Below are 24,394 nucleotides of genomic sequence, written 5' to 3' on the forward strand. Positions count from 1 at the left end.
CTTGGAACTGCTGCATTGTAGACAGATGGTGTCTTTAAACCCCCCCACCCCCCAATTTGTTGAGGGAGGGCTATTCAATTCTTTGACCCCTCTTTCAAACCAGCGGTCCTCTCTGTCCAAAATGTGGACTTTGTTGTCTTCAAAAAGAGTGGCCTTGGTGTCTTTCAAGGTACAATTGGACTGCTGAATCTTGTCCTGTTGGGTTTGTTCTCCTATGTCAGTGGTGGCGAACCTATGGCACGAGTGCCAGAGGCGGCACTCAGAGCCCTCTCTGTTGGCACATGTGCCACCACTGCCAGCAGCAGGTCCATCAGACCACTGCCGCCACCCGGAGCAGGAGTCCCACCCAGCACAAAGGAGGCGAAGCGGCCAAGTAGCAAGCTCAAGTAGAGGTGGTAGAGCAGAGGTCACCAACCATTGTTGATTAGTGCCTGCGTGATACTCACTAGCCCTGCCCCGTTCTTGCATGGTGCAGCGCCTTGTGCACCCCACAGTCTGGTGGCCATTTTTGAGCCCCCCCTGGTTTTTGCATGCCAGAGGTGGCACTCAGAGATGTCTTCCTGTCCCCCCCCGCCCCCACCTAGGGCACCACAATCCTGATGCGGCCCTGGCACTTTGCGATAAATAAGTGGGTTTTGGGTTGCGGTTTGGGCACTCGGTCTCTAAAAGGTTTGCCATCACTGTCCTACGTTATGCCATGCGTTTATGAAGTGGTTGTTTTGTTTCTCCAATGTTCAGATCTGCACATGTCTCTTTGCATTGTAGTGCATATAGCACATTGCTCAGCTTGGGTCTGGGTGCTTTATCCTTGGGGCAGACAAGCTTCCGCCTTAGTGTAGTCTTGAGTTTAAAGTGTAATTGTATGTTGTGTTGGTTGAAAATCCTCCTGAGCCTTTCAGATATTCTTGCAATGTATGGAACAACAATGTTGCTTCGTTTGTTATTCTCTTCTTTCTCTGTTGGGGGTGGGTGGGTGGGAATTTGATGAAGGCCCAGTTAGGATAACTACAAGTTAATTCTGAGAAATTCAAAATTCTGAGGAATCCCTGAGAACTTGTGGTTATTCTAACTGGGCCTTCATCAAATCCCCCCCCCCAAAAAAGACCCAGCAAAGAGGGTCTTTCTTCTGTGTTGGGCAAGACGTTTTTTGAGAATCAGTACAATATGCGCTCGGAGACTTGGGATCGTGTGGACAAAACTGCATTTGGTGCTGAAAAAAGACGGATCATGTCACTTACGTTCGGCTTTCGGCACATACAAGTTGAAATGTATGTTTTGTTTTGTTTTTCCTTTTTTGCAGTGGTGCATTTTCTGAAGTCGTCCTGGCCGAAAACAGGAGCAGTGGAAAACTGTTTGCAGTGAAATGCATCCCAAAGAAAGCCCTCAAAGGGAAGGAAAGCAGCATAGAGAACGAAATTGCTGTTCTGCGAAAGTAAGCATTGAAAACAATCATTTATTTGAATTGCGGTTGTTTTAACTCACTTTCAGACATGGTGCCAGATGTGAACTTTCTCACCTCTGCTGAATAGATGTTTTCCATGAGTTAGTAGGAAACTCAACAGAGGTAGGATTGGGTCCTCTCACTGATGGGAAGTTCATGAAATCGAACATGTGTTTAGTTTCATACACATGACCACACGGGCCGCTCTCGACTTATGATCATAATTGAGCCCAAAATGTATGTGGCTAAGCGAGATATTTGTTAAGTGAGTTTTGCCCCATTTTATGACCTTTCTTGCCACAGTTGTTAAGCGAGTCACTGCAATTGTTAAGTTAGGAACACGGTTGTTAAGACAATCTGGACTGTCAGAAGGTTGCAAAAGGGGATCACGTGACCCAAGGACAGTGCAACCATCATAAGCGTGAGTCAGTTGCCAAGTCTCTGAGGTTTGATCATGTGACCATAGAAATGCTGCAATAGTTGTAAGTGTGAAAAATGGTCATAGGTCAATACAAGACTACCTGGGTTGTGTTTGGAAGCTCTGACACAGGGTTCTGAGTCAACTGTAGCTTCAGTGCTAAAACCTGGAGATAATCTGGAGCAGTCTTACTGGATGAGGCAATCCTGCCCCCTCTGTCCTTTCCTCCTTCACCTGGTAGGAACATTAATAGAGGTGTATTATTCTACTGCTAGTTTCAAAGCTCCAAACAGCAACTATGCAGGAGGAGCGGCAGAATCTGGAGGTGGAGTCAAAAGAGGTATCAACCTAGAATCCCTATGTAGTCACAAGTGAACTAAATTCAACTCCCCTTGAATTCTCACTTGTGTGAGCAGAGGACACTCATGCGCAAAGCTCCATTCACACAAATGGAGCTTCGTGGCGCGTGCAAGCGCCCTCTGCTCGCGCAAGTGGAGCTTCACACATGAATGAGTGGACCTTTACATGGGCGTGCTTGCCCATCTCTCCCACGGCCCAGTTTCAAACAGGCTGCAGCCCGGTAGTGTGTTGCAGCTGGGGGGGGGGTTGGGGACCTTCTTTACAGGAATTAAGATTGAAGCTTCAATTGGCTATTCAACCTGAGCCTGAATATATCCAGCAAATTCCAGCTGGACTCTGCTGTCCAGTAATTTAGATATTTACTTGGTGGCCCACCCTGGGTTGATTTCTTTAAAAAAGCAGATCTTGACTGGTAAAGGACCGCTTATCCTTGTATATGATCCTTCTGATTGAACGCTTGAACTAAGGACCATTATCAATTCTTCCCTGCGGTTTGAAAACTCTTCTTTTGTTGGCGCAGCTTAAAAATCTTGTTTTCTTCTATTATTTTCCAGCCCACTTCCTCAAAGAACATTTTGAATGTTCTCTCTGCCTTCTAGAGTATTAGCTACCCCACACACTCTTGAGTCATCTCCTAAGAAACCAAGATTTCAAAGCAAGCTCGGACGGATTTACCATCCTTTTTGTCCGGAGTCCTCTTAATCTTTTGGTTTCTCGTTTCAGCCATGATTGCCAACTGTAAATTCATGAGATAGGACAGCGGCCCCCAACCTTTTGGGCACCAGGGACCAGTTACGTAGAGAGAGGTTTTTTCACGGACCGGAAAGGGTGTGGTTTTGTGTGCTGCCTGCATCCCATGGATGGGGTTTTGCTTGTTTGTGTGGACCGGTTGCTGGCATGCCGTGGCCCGGTAGCGGTCCACAGACCAGGGGTTGGAGACCCCTGCTCCAGACAATTTATGAGAGTTGTGCTCGATTGAACAGCAGACAAAGAAATATTATATTGATATGACTATTACTTTTAGGAATGTTGGGGAAAAATTATATATTTAATTGTTATCTATCAAAACAATAAGAATTATATTAAACTCAATGTTTGCAAAAGAGGATATTTTGGGGAAAAAGAGGAAATTAACTAAAACCATTATGGATTACAGAAATCAACTGTTAATGATTGTTTTACAAAAGTAACCCAGACAACACACTGTTCACCAATTATTGTGGTTTATGGTTTTTTTTAAAAACCAATAAAATATATTACAAAAAAAAAGAAAAGAAAATTATTTGGCTGGATATATTTGAGCCACAAATACTTCCGTTCGTAATAGGTCCTCCTTTATTTTTAGACTGCCTTGTCCTTTTAGCGCTTCCTTGAATCTTGTCACACCATAAATAAATAGTTTAACAACCCATTTCTAGAGATAAAATGAAACAAATCCGGTTGAAATCTTAAAGGACACTTTGCAACCTGCTAATTGAAAACAGCTTCGGGCTCCTGTAGGTTAACCTGAAACTAGATAGGACATAAGATATGTGTTAGACAGCATATATTTGATAATTAATACTGGAGACCTGCAAGATAATGTGTTTTCACAGCAAATATTATGCACTTCAAAATCCAGAAAGTATACATTATAGAGTAATTGATACGGTACAGGTTAGTCCTGGACTTATGACCGCAATTGAGCCCCAAATTTCTGTCGTTAACTGAGACACTTGTTAAGTGAGTTTTGCCCCATTTTACAACTTTTCTTGCCACGGTTGCTAAGTGAATCACTGCAGTTGATAAGTTAGTAATGCAGTTGTTAAATGAATCGGGCTTGCCCATTGACTTTGCTGGTCAGAAGGTCCCAAATGGGGATCACGTGACACACACACACACCCCGGGACACTGCAACTGTCATAAATACAAACCAGTTGCCAAGCATTTGAATTTTAATCACATGATCATGGGGATGCTGCAAAGGTTGTAACCGTGAAAAACGGTCCTAGGTTACATATCTCAGGGCCGTTGTAAGTTTGAACAGTCACTCAATGAAATGTTGTAAGTCGAGGACCACTAGTACTGCTTTTTTTTTCCTTTTTAAGCCAGCATATTGAATACTTCTGTATTCTTGCTTTAATTACTAGCGTGATCCCATGTTTGAATAGTGTGGCACGGTAAATGCAGAACAGCTTGAAGAGATCTTAGGTGAGACAAATTCAAATAGCGGTATGTATAACTGAAGCAGAGATAAATGGAAGCTAAAGGTAAAGGTTCCCCCGCACATGCGTGCTAGTCGTTTCCGACTCTAGGGGGCGGTGCTCATCTCCGTTTCAAAGCCGAAGAGCCAGCGCTTGTCCGAGGACGTCTCCGTGGTCATGTGGCCAGCATGACTAGACGCCAAAGGCGCACGGAAGGCTGTTACCTTCCCACCGTAGTGGTCCCTATTTTTCTACTTCCATTTTTACGTGCTTTCAAACTGCTAGGTTGGCAGAAGCTGGGACGAGTAACAGGCGCTCACTCTGCTACGCGGCACTCGGGATTCGACCCGCCAAACTGCCGACCTTCCGATCGACAAGTTCAGCGTCCTAACCCACTGAGCCACCGCGTCCCTTCTAAATGGAAGCTACCTGGCTCAAAATTAAAGAAGAAACCAAGTTTAAAAAAAAAACACAACCCGTTAACTTTACAGCACAGGTTTGGCCTCGACTTACAACAGTTCATTTAGTGACCATTCAAAGTTATAACGGCATTGGAAAAAAAGTGACTTATGACCATTTTTCACACTTTCACACCATGGCAGCATCCCTGTGGTTGTGTAATTTATATTCAGATGCTTGGCAACTGACTCACATTTATGACGGTTGCCGGGTCCCAGGGCCACATGAGCCCCTTTTGCGACCTTCTGACAAGCAAAGTCAATGGAGAAGCCAGATTCGCTTAACAACCTGGTTACTAGCTTCACAGCTGCAGTGATTCCGTTAATAAATGTGGCAAAAAATGGGGCGAAACCCCCTTTAACAAGTTTCTCACTTAGCAGCATAAATTTTGGGCTCCGTTGTGGTGTATGTCGAGGACTGCCTGTACTCTAAAACCAAACAAGGGAATTGGGATGTTTATGGAGATTCTCTTGTCGTTCAAATCATGGTTGTCCCAAAGCTGCTTTTTCCCCCAAAAGGCAACTGGACTTTCTTGAATCGACAGTCCATCTTCATTTGAAAGACAGAGGCCACTCTTTTGAAGAAAGCAAAGTCCACATTCTGGACAGAGAGGGCCGCTGGTTTGAAAGAGGGGTCAAAGAGGCCGTCTATGTCAAAACTGAACAGACGTCTCTCAACACAAGGGGGAGGGATACGACATCACCTATCTCCAGTCCACAACACAGCCCTTTCAGCAGTTCCAGGAACTGCTGAACTGGTGACCTTGACGACACAGCTAAGCCTCCAAGTGGCCTCAATGACTCTCATAGAGAGTATTAACGACCAGATAACTGCAAAGAATATAAGTCCTTCCATCCTCCACCATCCAGTCAGAGCTGAAGAAGCTTCTTGGATGAGAAGGGAGAAGTCTTCAGGGAGAAACCAAGAAAGTCCAGTTGCCTCTTGCGAAAGCAGCCTTGAGACCTTTCTTATATTCTACTGATCTTTGATGAAGGTTACGTCAGATATGTCAAGAACCACTCAGATCCCCTGCTCTTCTGAAATCCATGACTGAGCACGCGTCTCCTTGAAGGACTTAACTGTTGTTCCCAAGGAGTCCCAAAGGAGTGGGTCTTTCACACCTAGATGTCCTCCTCCATACTTTTACAGACCTCGAGGTTGGTCCAAAGCATGAGTCACAGGATCTGAAGAAGCATCTGATCCTAAAGCAATGCAGAGCTGGTGTGGTGGAGAGAGAGAGAGAGAGAGAGGAGAGAGAGAGAGAGACAGAGACAGAGACAGAGACAGAGACAGAGACAGAGAGAGAGGAGATAATTGCTCCTCCTACAGAGAAACCTAACAAGGCCCTGATCTCATTCATCGATTCTCTTCACGAATGAGAATTTTTTTAAAAAAGATTTAAAAGGCTTAGATTCTGCTAGGTATTAATGTGAGTATTTTGAAGCCAGGAGGACACATACCAGAATCTCAGAAAGATCCAGCTAGCATTTGTTCTTCCCCTGGGCGAGGACACGAACCGGGAGTTGCGTTGACTTTCTACCTTTCAGACATGCCCGAGAGAATCGCCTATGTTTTAATTGTTTAAAAGCCAAGCTTGCTCAGTACACCCCAGAGGCCTCTTTCCCTGAACTTCTTGAAATGGCTGCGTAATCATATACATGCTCGAATGGAGAGCATCCCCATGGCGGGTGCATCACTATATCGTTACAGCTCTTGCACATCTGACAATCTGAGAGGGATCAGAAGCACAAAAGGGATTTGGAAACTGACTAGGCTCTTTTCAGAAAACCGGACTGGAAAACAAGGCAGAAGCTGAGATAATTTCAGCAGGTCTGAGTTAGCTTTTGAGTCATCTGGGGGGGGGGGAATAGCAAAGAACAAATGTGATCCCTGATTGTGAAGCTTTAAGCAGGTGCATTTTCTCCATTCAACAGCTCCAGAGAACACAAACCTAATTTTTAAATACGCACAACAGCCATTTCATGTACTTTCTCCTGGCCTCTAATCAAATTATCTTTGGCTGCTTTGTTGCATAATTGTTGTTAGGACCATCAGCTCTAATTGATGTTGGTCGATGAATTAACCTCATGCTGAAATGGTTCAAATATATATTTCATGTATGCTTATTGTTTGCAAAAATAGAAGTGTACAGCTATTTTTTTTAAAGGATTGCTTTAGTGAAAGCATCTGATCAAAGGAAACAATGATATACAATCCCACTTAGAATCTCATGCTTACTGGCTCAGTTTTCATTAAAATGTTGGACGTTGTAGCCCCTGTAACCGAGGAACAAAAACACAGGGAAGATTTATTTAAACTAGAATCATGGATTCTTAAAAAGCAATCGCTTTTTACTTTCTTCTGTTTTTTTGTTAAAATATTATTACCCGTGAAACTTAATCAGCACAGCTGTGTTTCTCTTTAATGGGATTGTTGATTAACTTAATTGGGTAATGTGCCCAAGGAACTAAATCTACAATGAACATCTACAGTTTTCACAAAAATAAACTTAATTTTAAGTTGCTCACTTCGTCAAGTAAGACAGATTTGAAATGGGACAACTTCCCGCAGCCAACGAACCACGGACAACTCACTGCGGGACAATTTAACAATTCAGTGTAATTATTTAAAATAAATAAAAATTATTTTAATTTGTGTCATTCACATTTCATTCTGTCCCTCCTTTTGCATCCTTTCTTTAATGATTCTGTTCCACCATTTCTTTGATATTAGGGTAACTCTTGTACCTCAGCAAGTTGTCCGTGGCAACTTGTCCGTGGTGACTTGTCCATGGTGACTTGTCCGTGGCGACTTGTCTGTGATGACTTGTCTGTGGCAACTTCTCCGTAGTGACTTGGCCATGGCGACTTGTCCATGGTGACTTGTCCGTGGCAACTTGTCCATGGCAACTTCTCCGTAGTGACTTGTCCATAGTGACTTGTCCATGGTGACTTGTCCATGGTGACTTGTCCGTGGCAACTTGTCCATGGCAACTTCTCTATAGTGACTTGTCCGTGGCGACTTGTCCGTGGTGACTTGTCTGTGGCAACTTGTCCATGGCGACTTGTCCATAGCAACTTGTCCGTGGCAACTTGTCCATAGTGACTTCTCCATGGTGAGTTGTCCGTGGCGACTTGTCCATGGCGACTTGTCCATAGCGACTTGTCTGTGGCAACTTGTCTGTGATGACTTGTCCGTGGCAACTTGTCCATGGTGACTTGTCCATGGTGACTTCTCCGTAGTGACTTGTCCGTGGCGACTTGTCCGTAGCGACTTGTCCGTGGCAACTTGTCCGTGGTAACTTGTCCATACTGACTTCTCCATGGTGAGTTGTCCGTGGTGACTTCTCCATGGCGAGTTGTCCATGGCCAATTGCCATTGACCCAGATAGATTGCATGCTGCCATTTCTTCAAGGGACCAAAATGAGAGTGTGGGCATTCTACTCCATTAAGGCAGGGGATTAAAATCTCAATTTAAGTTAGTCCATTGGGATTCAAATATTAGCCCTGTAAAGCTGCAGATCTTATGTGTTATATAAATCTTTAAATCTTGCCTCCAGAAGTTGTGGGCGCTCCACGCCCCTGGATAGACTGGACAGCCATTTATCTGGGATAATATAGGGAGTTGCAATAGAAGATCTCCATGGTTCCTTCCAACTCTGTTATTCTATTATGTTCTGGTTTGACAACTTTCTAGTTGTTTCCAGGAAAACCTTTAACCTTGTTAGACACCAGATCCAAACTGATAAAATTGCCCTAATTATTACGAAAACAAGTTGCAAAGCCTTGACAGTTTTGGAGACCTGCACAAGCTTTGATTTAATAAAAGCTGAGCTCTGGAGCAGACTATTTTAATTGACTGTTAGAAGCTGGAGCCTACCAGAAAAAGAAAAAATGGCCAAGATATGAGATTTGTCTTCCAAAACAGAACAGAGCTGAGATATTCCTGATAGCAGTAACAATATTTCCTGTACTTTTCTTTTCTTTTTTACTTCATGAGGGTGAATTTCTATTAATGAGTCCCGCTTTCATCAAACAAAGATGAGGAAGTTTTGCTCTCTGTGGATATTCTTCAAATGAACTTATTTCTTCGGAGAAAATTTGGGAAAGGTTCCCTCTGTTGCCATCTAGTGACAAAACAGAAATAGTTCAGTAAACTACAATTGATTGAAACCATAATCTCTGTTGACTCTTGAATTTCTGGATGGTCAATACACAAATATCAGCTCGGCTTTCCTGTCATCAACTTTCCCAGGATCCTTTGCGTTGCGTCCTCCTTTGCAAAAAAATTTTTTTTTATAAAGTCACAGCTTGTCCTCAACTTACAACAGTTCGTTTAGTGACCATTGAAAGTTACAACGGCATCGAAAAAAGTGACTTAGGGCCGTTTTTCAAACTTACAACCATTGCAGTATCCCTGTGGTCACGTGATCAAAATTCAGAGGCTTGGCAACTGATTCATATTTATGACGGTTGCGGTATCTCAGAATCATGTGATCACCTTCTGGTGACATCCTGATAAGCAAAGTCAATGGGGAAGCCAGATTCACTTAAGAACCATGTTACCAATTTAACAACTGCAGTGATTCACTTAAGCACTGTGGCAAGAAAGGTCGTGAAATGGGGCAGAACTCACTTAAGAACTGTCTCGCTTACCAGCACAAATTTCGGGCTTAGTTGCGGTCACGATTTATTTTTATTTATTTATTTTTATTTCAATCCCATTTATATCCCGCCCTTCTCCGAAGACTCAGGGCGGCTTACAATCTAAGCACAAATCAACGTGCTTAGCAATAGCCTTCATTCTATGTATATGCCTGCTTATTAGGGCTTTCGCCCCCCCCCCCAAGCGGCATTATTACAAAGTCAGCTTATTGCCCCCAACAATCTGGGTCCTCATTTTACCTACCTTGGAAGGATGGAAGGCTGAGTCAACCTTGAGCCTGGTGGGACTCGAACCTGCACTAATTGCAGGCAGCTGGTGTTAATTAAGGAGGCATTAGCCCACTGCTCCACCAAGGCTCTTGGTGATTTGAAGACTACCTGCATAAGGGCGGATTTAATGTGGATTCTATCCAGTTTTTATACACCCGTATGAGTAAGTTTCTGCTTCTAGTATATTCTGGTATTGTTCTTTTATTGGCCAGGTTTCTTCAAAGTTTATAATTGGAGAATCTGAAATTGCTTCAGTTATTACCGCTAGAAAAGCAGATTGCAGCCTTAATTTTCTCTTCTTTTGGGCAGCAATGACAACGTTTCGTTTGCAGCATTATTTGGCCTTGTTTTCTTTTAATGTTGCACTTGGTGAGGTTTCTTTTAGAGGTCAACGGGGGTGGGGGGAATGACAGAAAGTAAAATTTTAGAATAAATAATTTTCCGTAGCTGGGTTTCGGAGATCAGAGGGAGAAGAAGCCTGGAGCCCAGCCAAACTGTTTGATGAAACTAAAAAAAAAAGTATGATTCTTTTTTAAATTGTAAGGCAGAGCTTAGTACAGTTGGCATGTTGTCCAGGAACTCTGAAAATCCGATATATGCTACATGATGCATGGAGTCACTACGTGTGAGTTGGGTAGCCATATTTATCTGATAAGAAAGACAAGAAAGACAAGAAAGACAAGAAAGACAAGAAAGAAAGAAAGAAAGAAAGAAAGAAAGAAAGAAAGAAAGAAAGAGAAAGAAAGAAAGAAAGAAAGAAAGAAAGAAAGAACGAACGAAAGAAAGAAAGAAAGAAAGAAAGAAAGAAAGAAAGAAAGAGAAAGAAAGAAAGAAAGAAAGAAAGAGGAAGGAAGGAAGGAAGGAAGGAAGGAAGGAAGGAAGGGAGAGAGAGAAAGAAAGAAAGAAAGAAAGAAAGAAAGAAAGAAAGAAAGAAAGAAAGAAAGAAAGAAAGAAAGAAAGAAAGAAAGAAAGAGGAAGGAAGGAGGAGAAAGAAAGAAAGAAAGAAAGAAAGAAAGAAAGAAAGAAAGAAAGAAAGAAAGAAAGAAAGAAAGAAAGAACTGAAAAAATCAGTTTGATACAGTGGTTAAAGACACCAAGCTAGAGTTCAGACATTTATAAATTCTAGTCCCATGTTAGACATAAATTATCTGGTTGGCTTTGGGCCAGTCACCCTCTTAACCCTAAAAAGAAGACAATAGCAAGCCACTTCTGAAAATGTTGCCAAGAAAACTGCAGGGACTTGTCCAGGCAGTTGCTAGGAGTGACTCAAAGGCACAAGATAAGTATATTTGAACAGCAACACATGGAAGGCTGAACTCAATTCATAGTTTGCCCTGAACTGCAAGATGGGGGGCAGACAGACAGACAGACAGACAGACAGACAGACAGACAGACAGACAGACAGACAGACAGATAGATAGATGATGGAAGGAAGGAAGGAAGGAAGGAAGGAAGGAAGGAAGGAAGGATGGATAACGGAATAACAGAATGACAAAATGACAAAATAACAAAATAACAAAATAACAAAATAACTGTGACCATATTCCTTTTCTAAGATTATCTCTGAGGTTCTCTCCAGCAAGGGTCTGCAACCTTGACAACTTTAAGTCCACAAGTCTTAAAGTTGTCAAGGTTGCAGACCCCTGCTCTACAGTACTGAGAATGCAAGAAAGCAGTAGCGATGTGCATCTACAGCCATTATCCCAGTAGTGATTTAAAAAGAAATATATCTTCATTGCATCACCAAGATCAGTGTTTCTCAACCTTGGCAACTTTAAAATGGGTGGACTTCAACTCCCAGAATTCCCCAGCCAGCATGCCAAATGCCAACAGGGAGCCCCCACGCCGATCATGGCTCTCTGAATTCATCTCGCTGTGGGGTCTGCTTAATTAACACCGGCCTCGTTGCCCTGCAAGTGAGTTTCTTGCTGATGGGTGAAGATTTTGCCTACCCCCCCCCCCCCAAAGCAGCTGGAATCCTGCTTGGCAGATTTTGGTCCAATTATTGCTTGGATTTTCAGAAAGGTCCTTAAAGTGGAGGCCCCAGCTTGTGTTTGGTTCACCCTTAATCCCAGAGTTTCCAATTATTCCCAAATACCTGAGACGCTGGCCTCGTCTTAACTAAATACGCTTGGTTTAACGTAAGGCAAAATGTAGAACATTCAAATTCTACGGGGAAGAATAATGACATTTCTAGAATGTTTTGTCTGCTTTTTTTACAAGGATGTCTGGGTATTAAATATCAATTTTTTTTTTACACATAGTGAAAGTTCCAATGAAAAATACACTTGAAAGTTAAGCTATATTTCTTTAAAGATGTTGGGAGGATGCAACAATAGTTTTATTGGTCTACAGGTCAAAACACATCAGTGTCCAACCGGGCCATTTTACAAGTTGGTAGAGTTTTACAATCTTTTCACTTCAGTTGTGAGAAGGTCCTTTAGAGTTTGCAGGAGGATGAATATAGCAGTCATGGCTTAATCATGGCTTATCACAGGACGGTGGAGGTATCCCTGTAGACTGCCACCTGGTCCTGGAAAATGATGAATAAACAGTTGGATTTGCTCTTTGCACACTTATTTTCTGTATTTCCACTTATAGATAACCAAAAGGCTAGGTTTATCTCAGCACCTAGTATTCCTAACTTAATGTTCATATGACCTCAGTCTTAGAAGTGGAGAGATCATTTGACCGCTGTAAGAAATTAGTGCAATGATTATAGAGATAACCCTCAACTTTCAACCATTCACTGAAAAAAAGTGACATGACCAGTTTTTACACTTATAACCGTTGCAGCATCCCTATCGTCACATGATCGAAATTTGAGTGCTTGGAAACTGGCAAGTACTTATGACAGTTGGACTGTCCCAGGGTCACTTGGGAAGGTTACAAATGGAGATCACGTGATTTCCATTTATTTTCAGAGAGTCGTTGAGACCACTTGGGGTTTTGTCCTTGAGGACACAAAACCTTGAGGACACAGACAAACCCCCAAGCAGCCACAACGACTCTCTAAAAGAAGGCAAATGACCAGCTGTCTGCAAGGAGTATAAATCCTTCCATTTCCCCCCACCATCCAGCCAGAACTGAAGAAGCTCCTTCGATGAGAAATGAAATATCTTCAAAGAAAAACAAGATGATCCAGTTGTCTCTTCAAAAAAAAGCACCTTTGAGGCAATTTCAAAGAGGTGTTTTGAAGGTTAGTGGAGGATGAAGGCAGCACCTGTCCTATTTCTCATCATTTTCCAGGACCAGGTGGCAGCCTACAGGGATACCTCCACCATCCTGTGATAAGCCATGATTAAGCCATGACTGCTACATTCATCCACCTGCAAACTCTAAAGGACCTTCTCACAACTGAAGTTAAAAGATTGTAAAACTCTACCAACTTGTAAAATGGCCTGGTTGGACACTGATGTGTTTTGACCTGTAGACCAATAAAACTATTATTGCATCCTCCCAACATCTTTAAAGAAATATAGCTTAACTTTCAAGTGTATTTTTCATTGGAACTTTCAATAATCCCATCCACCGATCGAAAGAGCTCTATCTTCTTACCTGTATGCTACACAAAATGCATCAGAAAATCAGAAAAATCTGAACTTGGTTGAAACTGGCAAAAAAGGCGACTTTACCAAATAACCAATATGAACTGAATAGTTAGTTTAATTTCTGAAGCTTTGTATCTTTGGTTTCTAATTGCCGAAACTAAAGGCCATTTATTGACATTTATAGCCAACTAGCCTAGATCTTACTTTTGATTTTCTTTGTGTTTTGCCATCTTTTTTTTGTGGAGGATGGTATGCCATCTGTTCTCTAGTTATCTAGGGAACCACAATAAAACACCAAAGATGCTGATTAAGAGCCAAATAGAGGCTAATAAGTCATCCATTTTCTACGCTTGCTGACAAATTTACGTTCACCTGTTTCTTAGCTCCACCACATGTTCAGCTGTCAAGCGTAAATCATGGCGAACCTCTTCAGCGTTTGCTTTTCTATTGATTAAATTACAATGCAGTTGAGATCCAGCAATATCTAAACAGGCTAAAGGGAACATTGGAAAAGGCCATTTTTCCTAAGGAGGTGCGAAGCATTGTTTTAATTCTCTTTTTTGATACATTTTGAGTAGAAAGACCTTAAAACTGTATCGGTGCAATGGGCAGTATGATTATACACAAACAGCGTCTATGTTTAAGCTATGAGTATGCAGAATTCAAGAATCCCTCAAACAAAGTTTGGCTTATAGTTTGCTAGCAGCATTATCGACTTCATAAATTCTATCCTTACATCAGTAAAGGAATGGCTTGTTAAGCATCTGGAAATTGTAAAGATGGACAAATTAACAATTTAATGAAGAGAAGGACGAGGAGAGTGACATGATAGCAGTCTTCCAATAACTCAGGGGCTGCCACAAAGAAGAGGGAGTCAAGCTATTCTCCAAAGCCCCTGAAGGCAGGACAAGAAGCAATGGATGGAAACTAATCAAGGAGAGAAGCAACCTAGAACTAAGGAGAAATTTCCTGACAGAACAATTAATCAGTGGAACAACCTGCCTCCAGAAGCTGTGAATGCTCCAACCCTGGAAGTATTTAAAAAGAGACTGGACTGCCATTTGTCTGAAATGGTATAGGGTTTCCTGCCTCAGCAGGGGGTTGGATTAGATGACCTCCAAGATCCCTTCCAACTTTATTATTAGTAGTATTAGTATTAATATTAGTATTATCAACCATTTTAATATGTAAGAAGAAAGATATTGATCTGAGAAGAACAATTATTAAAAACGGTATTGCTTTATGATTTTTTGCAGTATGGAACAATATGAATACTTGAATACTAAATTCAAAAGCTCCTTTCAGTCTAAAATAAATCTTCAATATTTTTAATTGTTAATTCAGTAACACAGCCTATAGTTAAAACATTCAGCTGCATTTTAAATTTAAATAGTCAGTAATGCATTAAATATATCATTTTACATATTTGTACCTCTATTGATCTAGTATTTACCATTTCACTGTGCATATTATTAATAAATCTCACATCTTTTTTAACTGATATGATTTCTAAGGGCAATATTAAATTTCTAAAACTATAAGGTACAAGCAATAAAAACGATGTCTTAGTTAATACATGAAATAGTTAATAAAGAGTGTTTATAATTATTCTCCAGTGAAATATGCTCATCTTTCATATGATTCTGTGTCTGTTTATATACATAGATAAGCAAACACATATTTCACAACATCACTTTTATGATAATTATGTGATTTTTTTTAATTCAAGCATAACTCAGCTCATTGTGCTCTTTAATTAAATTGCATCAACCGGGAAAAAAGGAGCATGTGATTTATCGGGCAGGATGAAACTTCCCTGTCTTAATTAATCATAGATAATTAAAAACATGCATTTTCTCCTGTTAATTACATAGTAAATACACCACCTCCATGACTTTCCACAATCTTAGATAAAGAACTGGAGTTAGCAAACTTTTCAAGGCAATGAATTGATGTGCAATTTTGAGAGCAAGTTGTAGATGATCTCAGTTGCACAGAAAATGTAAGATATGTTTAATTTGGATATATATATATATATATATATATATATATATATATATATATATATATATATATATATATATATATATATATATATATATATATATATATATATGGGGCGCGGTGGCTCAGTGGGTTAGGACGCTGAGCTTGTCGATCAGAAGGTCGGCAGTTTGGCGGGTCGAATCCCGAGTGCCGCGTAGCAGAGTGAGCGCCTGTTACTCGTCCCAGCTTCTGCCAACCTAGCAGTTCGAAAGCATGTAAAAAATGCAAGTAGAAAAATAGGGACCACACCGGTGGGAAGGTAACAGCGTTCTGTTCGCCTTTGGCATCTAGTCATGCCGGCCACATGACCACGGAGACGTCCTCGGATAAACACTGGCTCTTCGGCTTTGAAACGGAGATGAGCACAGGCCCCTAGAGTCGGAAACGACTAGCACGCATGTGCAGGGGAACCTTTACCTTTACCTTATATATATATATATATATACACATATACATACACACACTTTATATTTTAAATTTTGTGTCATATAATGTGCCTTATTTTTATTGTGATACTTTCGACATGAATAAACAAATCACAGAACACCTATTTGCCAATTAGTGATGGCTGCCATAAACAGTGAAAAGTCTCTCACAACTGAACAATTTGTCTTCCTCAACTAAAATTTATTATCTGTAAAATTTATTAAAATATAGGAGGAAAAAAAACCATGGGAAGATCAACAGTTAACAGTTGGAGTGAAGTAATTTAATTTAATTTAATTTAATTTAATATTTGCATTTGTATACCGCCCTTTCCCTGAGGACTCAGGGCGGTTTACAGGGAATTAAAATCAAAACATACAAAAGTTAAAACCAATTTAAAAAGCATTAAATTCACCCTGTACATTAAAACCCCAGTTAAAATTTTCCCCTCAGCCTGGGCCCGAGAGCTCAAAGAGCCAGGTCTTCAGGCCCCGGCGGAATGATCGGAGGTCGGGAGCAGTCCTCAGCTCTACTGGCAGCTGGTTCCAGAGGGCAGGCGCTCCCACTGAGAAGGCCCTATCCCTGGGTGTCACCCGCCGGCAATCTCTCACCGGCGGAACCCTGAGCAGACCCTCCCTGTGGGAGCGCACTGGGCGAAGGGCGTTTGATGCCGGCAGCAGGTGTTCCCTCAAATAACCCGGACCCAGGCCATATAGGGCTTTATAGGTGATAACCAGCACCTTGAATTTCACCCGGAGGGCAACCGGAAGCCAATGCAGCTCGCGGAGTAGAGGTGTTACATGGGAGTATCGGGAAACCCCCATTACAACTCGCGCGGCCGCATTCTGCACCAGTTGAAGCCTCCGAGTGGTCTTCAAGGGCAGCCCCATGTAGAGAGCGTTACAGTAGTCCAAACGGGAGGTCACAAGCGCATGAGTGACTGTGCGTAGGGCGTCTCGGTCCAGATAGGGACGCAACTGGCGCACCAGGCGAACCTGTGCAAAAGCCCCCCTGGTCACGGCTCCTATGTGATCTTCAAAATTGAGCCGTGAATCCAGGAGGACGCCCAAGTTGCGAGCCCTATCAACGGGGGGTAACACCTCACCCCCCATCATTAGAGGTGGAATAACTTGGTTAACCCGAGACGCCGATATGCACAGCCACTCAGTCTTGGCGGGATTGAGACGAAGCCTGTTTCTCCCCATCCAGACCTGGACCGCCTCCAGGCACCGGGACATCACGGAGAGGGCATCACTGGGTTGGTTCGGGGTGGAAAGAAAAAGTTGGGTATCATCAGCATTGCTAGTCCTTTCAGCCCCTGAAGAAACTTAACACAGGTAGTCCTCAAACTATGACGGTTGATTTAGTGACCGTTCAAATTTACAGCAGTGAAAAAAGTGACTTATCACCATTTTTCACAGTTATACAATATTTGTAGCGTTTCCCCCCTGGTCACCTGATCAAAATTCAGATGCTTGGCAACTGACTCATATTTATGACGGTTGCAGTGTCCCGGGGTCATGCGATCCCCTTTTGCGACCTTTTGACAAACAAAGTCAATGGGGGAAGCCAGATTCGTTTAACAACCGGATTACTACCTTATCAACTGCATTGATTCACTTAACGACTGTGGCAAGAAAGGTCATAAAAAGGGGGAAAAACTCACTTAACAAAGGTCTCACTTAAGAACAGAAATTTTGGGGTCAGTTGTGGTTGTAAGTCAAGAACCACCAGCAACCACCACCGGTGATCCATGTTTGACTCAAGAATATCTGGACAACACAATGCAATTCCTCCAGTTGGTGGTTTTCATCTTATCTATATTCATTTTATCTTTACACTCTCTGTTCACGTGTCTGGTGTGCTTGGTCGTCTGCCATTCTTGCAATTTTGAAAAAGCGATCGTGTAGCGTGGTGAATCACTCTCTGTAAAAGCCTGCTTGTTTTTTTTCTGAGGTGAGAAAAATCCAGGTATGATTTAATGCCAATTTAACATTATTGACCTGCAGCTAAGGAACAATGGTATATTCATTGCACATGAAAACACCCTCAAACCATTTCCTGAATGAACAAATAATTGGCACACCCATCACAGAAGATGACAACAGAAAAATGTTTTCTACTCCCATCACATAATTAGTTGGCTCTTTTACCTATGTAATTGTGCGGGACTATGTTTTGTAGCACCGATTTTGGAGTTATTGCCCACCAGCTAGGCAGAACTTTCTGACATATAAGATTCTACAGATGTTTCCCCTGTTTTTATTTTACCTCTGGGACTTGTACATAAAATGGAGGACCTTTAGTCTGTAACATAAGCAAATGTAATTCCAGAGTAACTGAAGAACAGAGTTGGAAGGGACCTTGGAGGTCATCTAGTCGAAGCGCCTGCTCAAGCAGGAAACCCTATACTATTTCAGACAAATGGCTGTCCAGTCTCTTCTTAAAAGCCTCCAGTGATGGAGCACTCACAACCTCTGGAGGCAGGTTGTTCCACTGAGTAATTGTTCTCACCGTCAGGAAATTCCTCCTTAGTTCCAGGTTGCTTGTCACCTTGGTTAGTTTCCTGTCCTGCCTTCTGGTGCTCTGGGGAATACATTGACCCCCCCTCCCCTTCTTCTTTGTGGCAGCCCCTCAAATATTGGAACTGCTATTATGTCACCCCAGTACTTCTTTTCATTAAACTAGACGTGCCCCAATTCCTGCAAACCGTACTTTGTGTATTATATGTATCCATATAATTCATATGTTAATACAAACTGATCTTCGTATTCCAGCAGGTCTAACTTGAGCTTAAGAGATTTGAGTTTCTTTTGGGAGGCGATTTAATTCAAAAATTCAACATTTTCAAAGACGGCAAAGAAGGAATTATACCAAGAGATTTCTGGTATCACACCAAAAGAAACCAAACCTGCAGTTTGGACTGCCAAGGATGTCACGCTTCTACTGATCAGTGCTGCCACTTTTAGTCCCTGTCCTGCATTTTTCCAAGTGTTAAATCTTCAGAACTACAAAAATTTTCATCAGAGAAGTTTTCTCCTAATCACACTTTCCAAATGACCGGTATCAATAAGGGATAGAATCAAGATCACGTGAAGTGTTCATACCACTTTACAAGGCCTTGGTAAGGCCACCCTTGGAATAATTGCGTCCAGTTTTGGTCACCACGATGTAAAAAAGATGCTGAGGCTCTAGAAAGAGTGCAGAGAAGAGCAACAAAGATGATCAGGGGACTGGAGGCTAAAACATATAAAGACCGGTTGCTGGAATTGGATATGTCTAGTAGTTTAACGAAGAGAAGGTCGAGGGGGGACGTGATAGCAGTGTTCCAATATCTCAGGGGCTGCCCCAAAGAAGAGGGAGTCAAGCTATTCTCCAAAGCCCCTGAAGGCAGGACAAGAAGCAACGGATGGAAACTAACCAAGGAGAGAAGCAACCTAGAACTAAGGAGAAATTTCCTGACAGTGACAACAATTAACCAGTGGAACAGCTCGGCTCCATGAGTTGTGAGTGCTCCAACACTGGAGGTTTTTAAGAAGAGATTGGAGAGCCCATTTTGATATAAGGTTTTCTGCCTAAGCAGAGGGTTGGACTAGAAGACCTCCGAGGTCCCTTCCAGCTCTGTTATTTTGTATTCTGACATGGTAGCTGTCTTCCAGTACTTGAGGACTGCCACAAAGAAAAGGAGGTCAAGCTATTCTCCAAAGCTCTTGAAGGGAAGGCAAAAAGCAAAGGATGGAAACTAATCAAGGAGAGAAGTAACCTAGAACTATGGAGAAATTTCCTGACTGTGAGAACAATCAACCAGCGGAACTGCTTGCCACCAGAAGTTGTGAATGCTCCAGCACTGGAAGTTTTTAAGAAGAGACTGGACAATCATTTGTCTGAAATGATACAGGGTTTCCTGCCCGGGCAGGGGGTTGGACTAGCAGACCTCCAAGGCCCCTTCCAACTCTGTCATTCTGTTATTCTGTTAATATCAACCATGTTTATTTCTCTTTTATCTGTTCTCAAGTGCTCGTTCTGTAATGGTTTGTGGGGATACTATCTCTGACCTTTTTAGTTTTTCTTAAAAAAGGTAAAGGTAAAGGTTCCCCCGCACATGCGTGCTAGTCATTTCCGACTCTAGGGGCCGGTGCTCATCTCCGTTTCAAAGCCGAAGAGACAGCGCTTGTCCGAGGACGTCTCTGTGGTCATGTGGCTGGCATGACTAGACACCAAAGGTGCACGGAACGCTGTTACCTTCCCACCGTAGTGGTCCCTATTTTCCTACTTGCATTTTTACGTGCTTTCAAACTGCTAGGTTGGCAGAAGCTGGGACGAGTAACAGGCGCTCACTCTGTTACGCGGCACTCGGAATTCGACCCGCCAAACTGCCGACCGTCTGATCGACAAGCTCAGCATCCTAACCCACTGAGCCACCGCATCTTTCTTAGGATATCTAAATTGCCATGTTTGATATCTAAAAACCTAGTGGTTCTGAGTATAACACTAATCCCTTCAAATGATGAGATAAATTGTTTCTGCCCTTGTTTTGAGACTATAGCTACGGCGACGTAAAAACAGAAACACTAACTCTTCAGGGAATTTGTTGGGTGGAGGGCCTCTAATCCTTCTTGCTTTGGGTAACCATTTTTGATTTCCTTCAACAAACTATAGCTTTTTTTTAATTGAAGGAGTCTTCCACTTTACTATTTTTTTTTCAAAAACAACAACCATAAAGATAAAAAAAATAAATAAACACACACAGAGAGAGAGAGAGAAATAGATAAGAGATAGAGGTAGAAAAAGATATAGGAGACGGTGTGAAAAAATGAAAACCATAGAAAGAAAGAAAAATATTATAATATTAAATATTAAAAACTGACCTCCAACTTCTCCCAAAGGTGCTTTTTAACTAGACTTTGTTTTTTCCTTGAAGACATCTCAGAATTGGAAAAGCTTCTTGGATGAGAAGCGAAACGACTTCAAGGAAAAACCGAGAAAGTCCAGCCACCTGTGTCAGAATCCATTTATATCGTATTCATAAATGTATGTTTAAAACATTATTCCATGGATTCTGCCATCTCCCGAGGAGGAAGGAACGAATGTGGATTCAGCCATCCTTAGGCATTTCAAAGATTCAGAGAAGCCTTTTGAACTGGGGGAACAAAAGGGAGGGCTAGGATAGGAGGCATCTGGCTTGTGTCTCCTTTTGAAGGAAAAAAGCAATAACCATAAAATCCAAAGTTCCTTTTCCCCACGAAAGGCATGACACGAGGTAAATGATGGGGGGCTGACCAAATGGGGTTAGGGAAGGGGGGTAGAACAGGGAACTCTTTATAAGGTTTCAATTTGTAGAACAATATTAGATCCTGTCTTGTATTCCCACAGCCAAGCATGTCATAGTAAAGATTTCTTTTTGGACTAGAATTGGCTCCAAGAGTTTTGTCTTCCTAAGACGTGGTTTGGGGTGGGTCCTGACAAGCTGCCTTTTTTGAAAAAGCACCTTTGGGATAATCACGACCTGGATGAAATGAGAATCTCCAGAGACACTGATTTCCGACTTCTTTTATAGAAGATATAGCTAAAATGTAAAGCCAGCCTTAAACTGTAACTTCCATTTTCCCAAAGAGTCAATCAATTTTACGTCATCACATCCATCATGTCGTGATTTTTTTTCATTTTTTGTGCAAAAAGTCCACAAAGGGCCTCCAATTCGAATTAAAGTTTGCAAATATTATTTTTCTAGCAAGAGCCATCAGTTTCTCTGTCTATGCCAGCTCCATCAACTTTAGCAACCATTCTTCCATTATAGATATCATACAATCTTTCCAACGTTGAGCAAATAGGAGTCTTGCTCCTGTTATTATATATAAAAATAACACATCGTGTAGTTTTGCCCTGCAACCTAACAAGAAAATCTCTGGTCTAAATTGCATATTAAGTTTCACTTTTTTAAAATTATGTGTATTTCAATCCAATATTGTTTAGGGGTGGTGAATGTCATCTGCAGTATGTATTATTTTTTATTTATTTTTTTATTTTTATTTTTTATTACATTTATATCCCGCCCTTCTCCGAAGACTCAGGGCGGCTTCCAAGCTTAGCAGTAGCCTTCATTCTATGTATATGCCTGCTTATTAGGGCTTTCGCCCCCCCCCCAAGCGGCATTATTACAAAGTCAGCTTAATTGCCCCCAACAATCTGGGTCCTCATTTTACCTACCTCGGAAGGATGGAAGGCTGAGTCAACCTTGAGCCTGGTGGGACTCGAACCTGCACTAATTGCAGGCAGCTGGTGTTACTTAAGGAGGCATTAGCCCACTGCTCCACCAAGGCTAATAGAGGAATCCTCTTTAAAGTTATTGCATAGTATACATTTCAATCCATCTGTCCTCATGCTTTCCCATTGATTTATGTGTATATTGTATTGAACGTTTTTTGCCCGTCTTTTTATTCAATTTTTAATTAATTCTTCTTCTGTTGCTAATTTTAACAGAAAATTGTCCATTTTGGCAATTCAATGCTCACCCTTGGCTCATAATTCCATTTCAAAGGTGGTTTTGTTCTGTTCAAAGACATTCATTCTTCGATCATTTTTAAACCTTTCTGAAAGTTGCATATACGAAAACCATTGACATTTGAAACCTTCTGCTATTAAAGCTTCTCTTGATTTTAATTTAATTGTGCCTTGGGAGTATTCTCATACGTCACCAAATAATAATAATAATAATAATAATAATAATAATAATAATAATAATAATAATAATAATAATAATAATAATAATAATAATAATAATAATGATGATGATGTTGGAAGGGAACTTGGAGGTCATCTAGTCCAACCCCCTGCTCAGGCAGGAAACCCTATAGCATTTCAGACAAATGGCTATCCGGTCTCTTCTTAAAAACTTTTTTTTTTTAGTTATATTTATATACCGCCCTATTCCCTGAGGACTCAGGGCGGTTTACAGGGAATTAAAAATCCAAAATACTAAAATTAAGAACCAAATTAAAAATATTAAATTGACCCTGTGTTGGAACATTCCAGTGTTGGAACATTCACAGCTTCTGGAGGCAGCTTGTTTCACTGATTATTTGTTCTAACTGTCAGGAAGTTTCTCCTTAGTTCTAGGTTGCTTCTCTCCTTGACTAGTTTCCATCCGTTGCTTCTTGTCCTGCCTTCAGGTGCTCTGGAGAATAGCTTGACTCCCTCTTCTTTGTGGCAGCCCCTGAGATATTGAAACTGCTATCATGTCCCCCCCCCACCCCATTTCTGTTTAATTGCCATGTCTTTCCTATAACGTTCTTCTTACGGAGGTAGCCATAGAGGTATTTTGAATACATTCTAGGTTTGTATTTGCTCCAAATTCTCAGGATGGCTCATCTAATAAAATGATTTCCAAAACCAACACTGAATTTAATCTTCTTATACCATAGGTAGACATGCCACCCAAATCTCATATCATGTCTTTCTAGGTCTAATCATTTTCAACATCACCCTTTCTTTTAACCAAGCTAGACAAGAGGCTGCAAAATACAATTTCAGCTTTGGCAAGGCTAAGCCTCCTCTCTCATTAGCACCACACAGGATCTTATACTAATTGCCTTTTCTCATTCTTCTCCCTTTTCCAAAACAGAAGTGGCTTCATTGCCACTTGTCTTAGACTGATTGTGAACAATAAATTATTTTTGTGGTCATTATCTACTTTTGTCCATTACCTTGCAGCATTTAATTTTCTCTGCAGCCCCTCCAGTCTTCTGTTTTCTGTGTAAGAAATAAATGAATCACCTTCTCCCTTTGGGTGATTTTTTTAAAACAAAACTTAAAATCCAATGGATTTAGTATTGAATGGAAAGTGTTCAACGGTGGACAGGGGATAGCACGCAGTGTGCTGCAAAGGAATCAGTTGTTTTCGCAGGAAATAAAAACGGATATCTAAGAATTTGTTAAGCATGTGAGGGGTGGCAGAGAAATATAAAAGCGGGTTGAATGCAGTTGGAGTGGGATGTGTGAGAAAGGAGAAAGAAAAGAAAGAAAGAAAGAAAGAAAGAAAGAAAGAAAGAAAGAAAGAAAGAAAGAAAGAAAGAAGGGAGGGGGAGGGAGGGAGGGAGGAAGGAAGGAAGGAAGGAAGGAAGGAAGGAAGGAAGGAAGGAAGGAAGGAAGGAAGGAAGGAAGGAAGGAAAAAAGAGGAAAGGAAAGGGGGAGGGAGGGAGGTAGGAGGAGAGGAAGGAAGGAAAGTGATGATGAATGAACTATGTATTACATTCAAATAAGAGATAGTATGAAAGAAGTACAGTATGTCAAGAGGGGTTGATCACATAAAAAAGAAGGAAGGAGGGCTGAATTTCAGAAAAATGAGAAGGAGAAAAAGGCAAAAGGTCAAAAAGAAGATTTTAAACTAAAAAAGTTCAGATGCTAAAGAGGAGAGATGCAAAAATTAAAGACCAAAAGGGAGTAGATGAAACAGCCTTATGGCTGTAATAACAATAACACTAATAAAGTTGGAAGGGACCTTGGAGGTCATCTAGTCCAACCCCCTGCTCAGGCAGGAAACTATACCATTTCAGACAAGTGGCTGTCCAGTCTCTTC

General features: G+C 41.5%; 1 protein-coding gene across 2 annotated transcripts in view; it reads left to right on the forward strand.

Moving 5' to 3' along the window:
• Positions 1-24,394, forward strand: part of CAMK1D (calcium/calmodulin dependent protein kinase ID) — a 187,401-nt gene that overhangs the window by 85,167 nt on the left and 77,840 nt on the right. For both annotated transcript variants that reach the window (XM_081330845.1, XM_081330846.1), the window contains exon 2: positions 1,301-1,432. In XM_081330845.1, coding sequence (XP_081186971.1) covers positions 1,301-1,432 — 132 coding nt within the window. The remainder of the gene's footprint in view (positions 1-1,300; positions 1,433-24,394) is intronic.

Source organism: Vipera berus (assembly GCF_964194415.1).
Source record: "Vipera berus genome assembly, chromosome: 6".
Taxonomy (NCBI): domain Eukaryota; kingdom Metazoa; phylum Chordata; class Lepidosauria; order Squamata; family Viperidae; genus Vipera; species Vipera berus.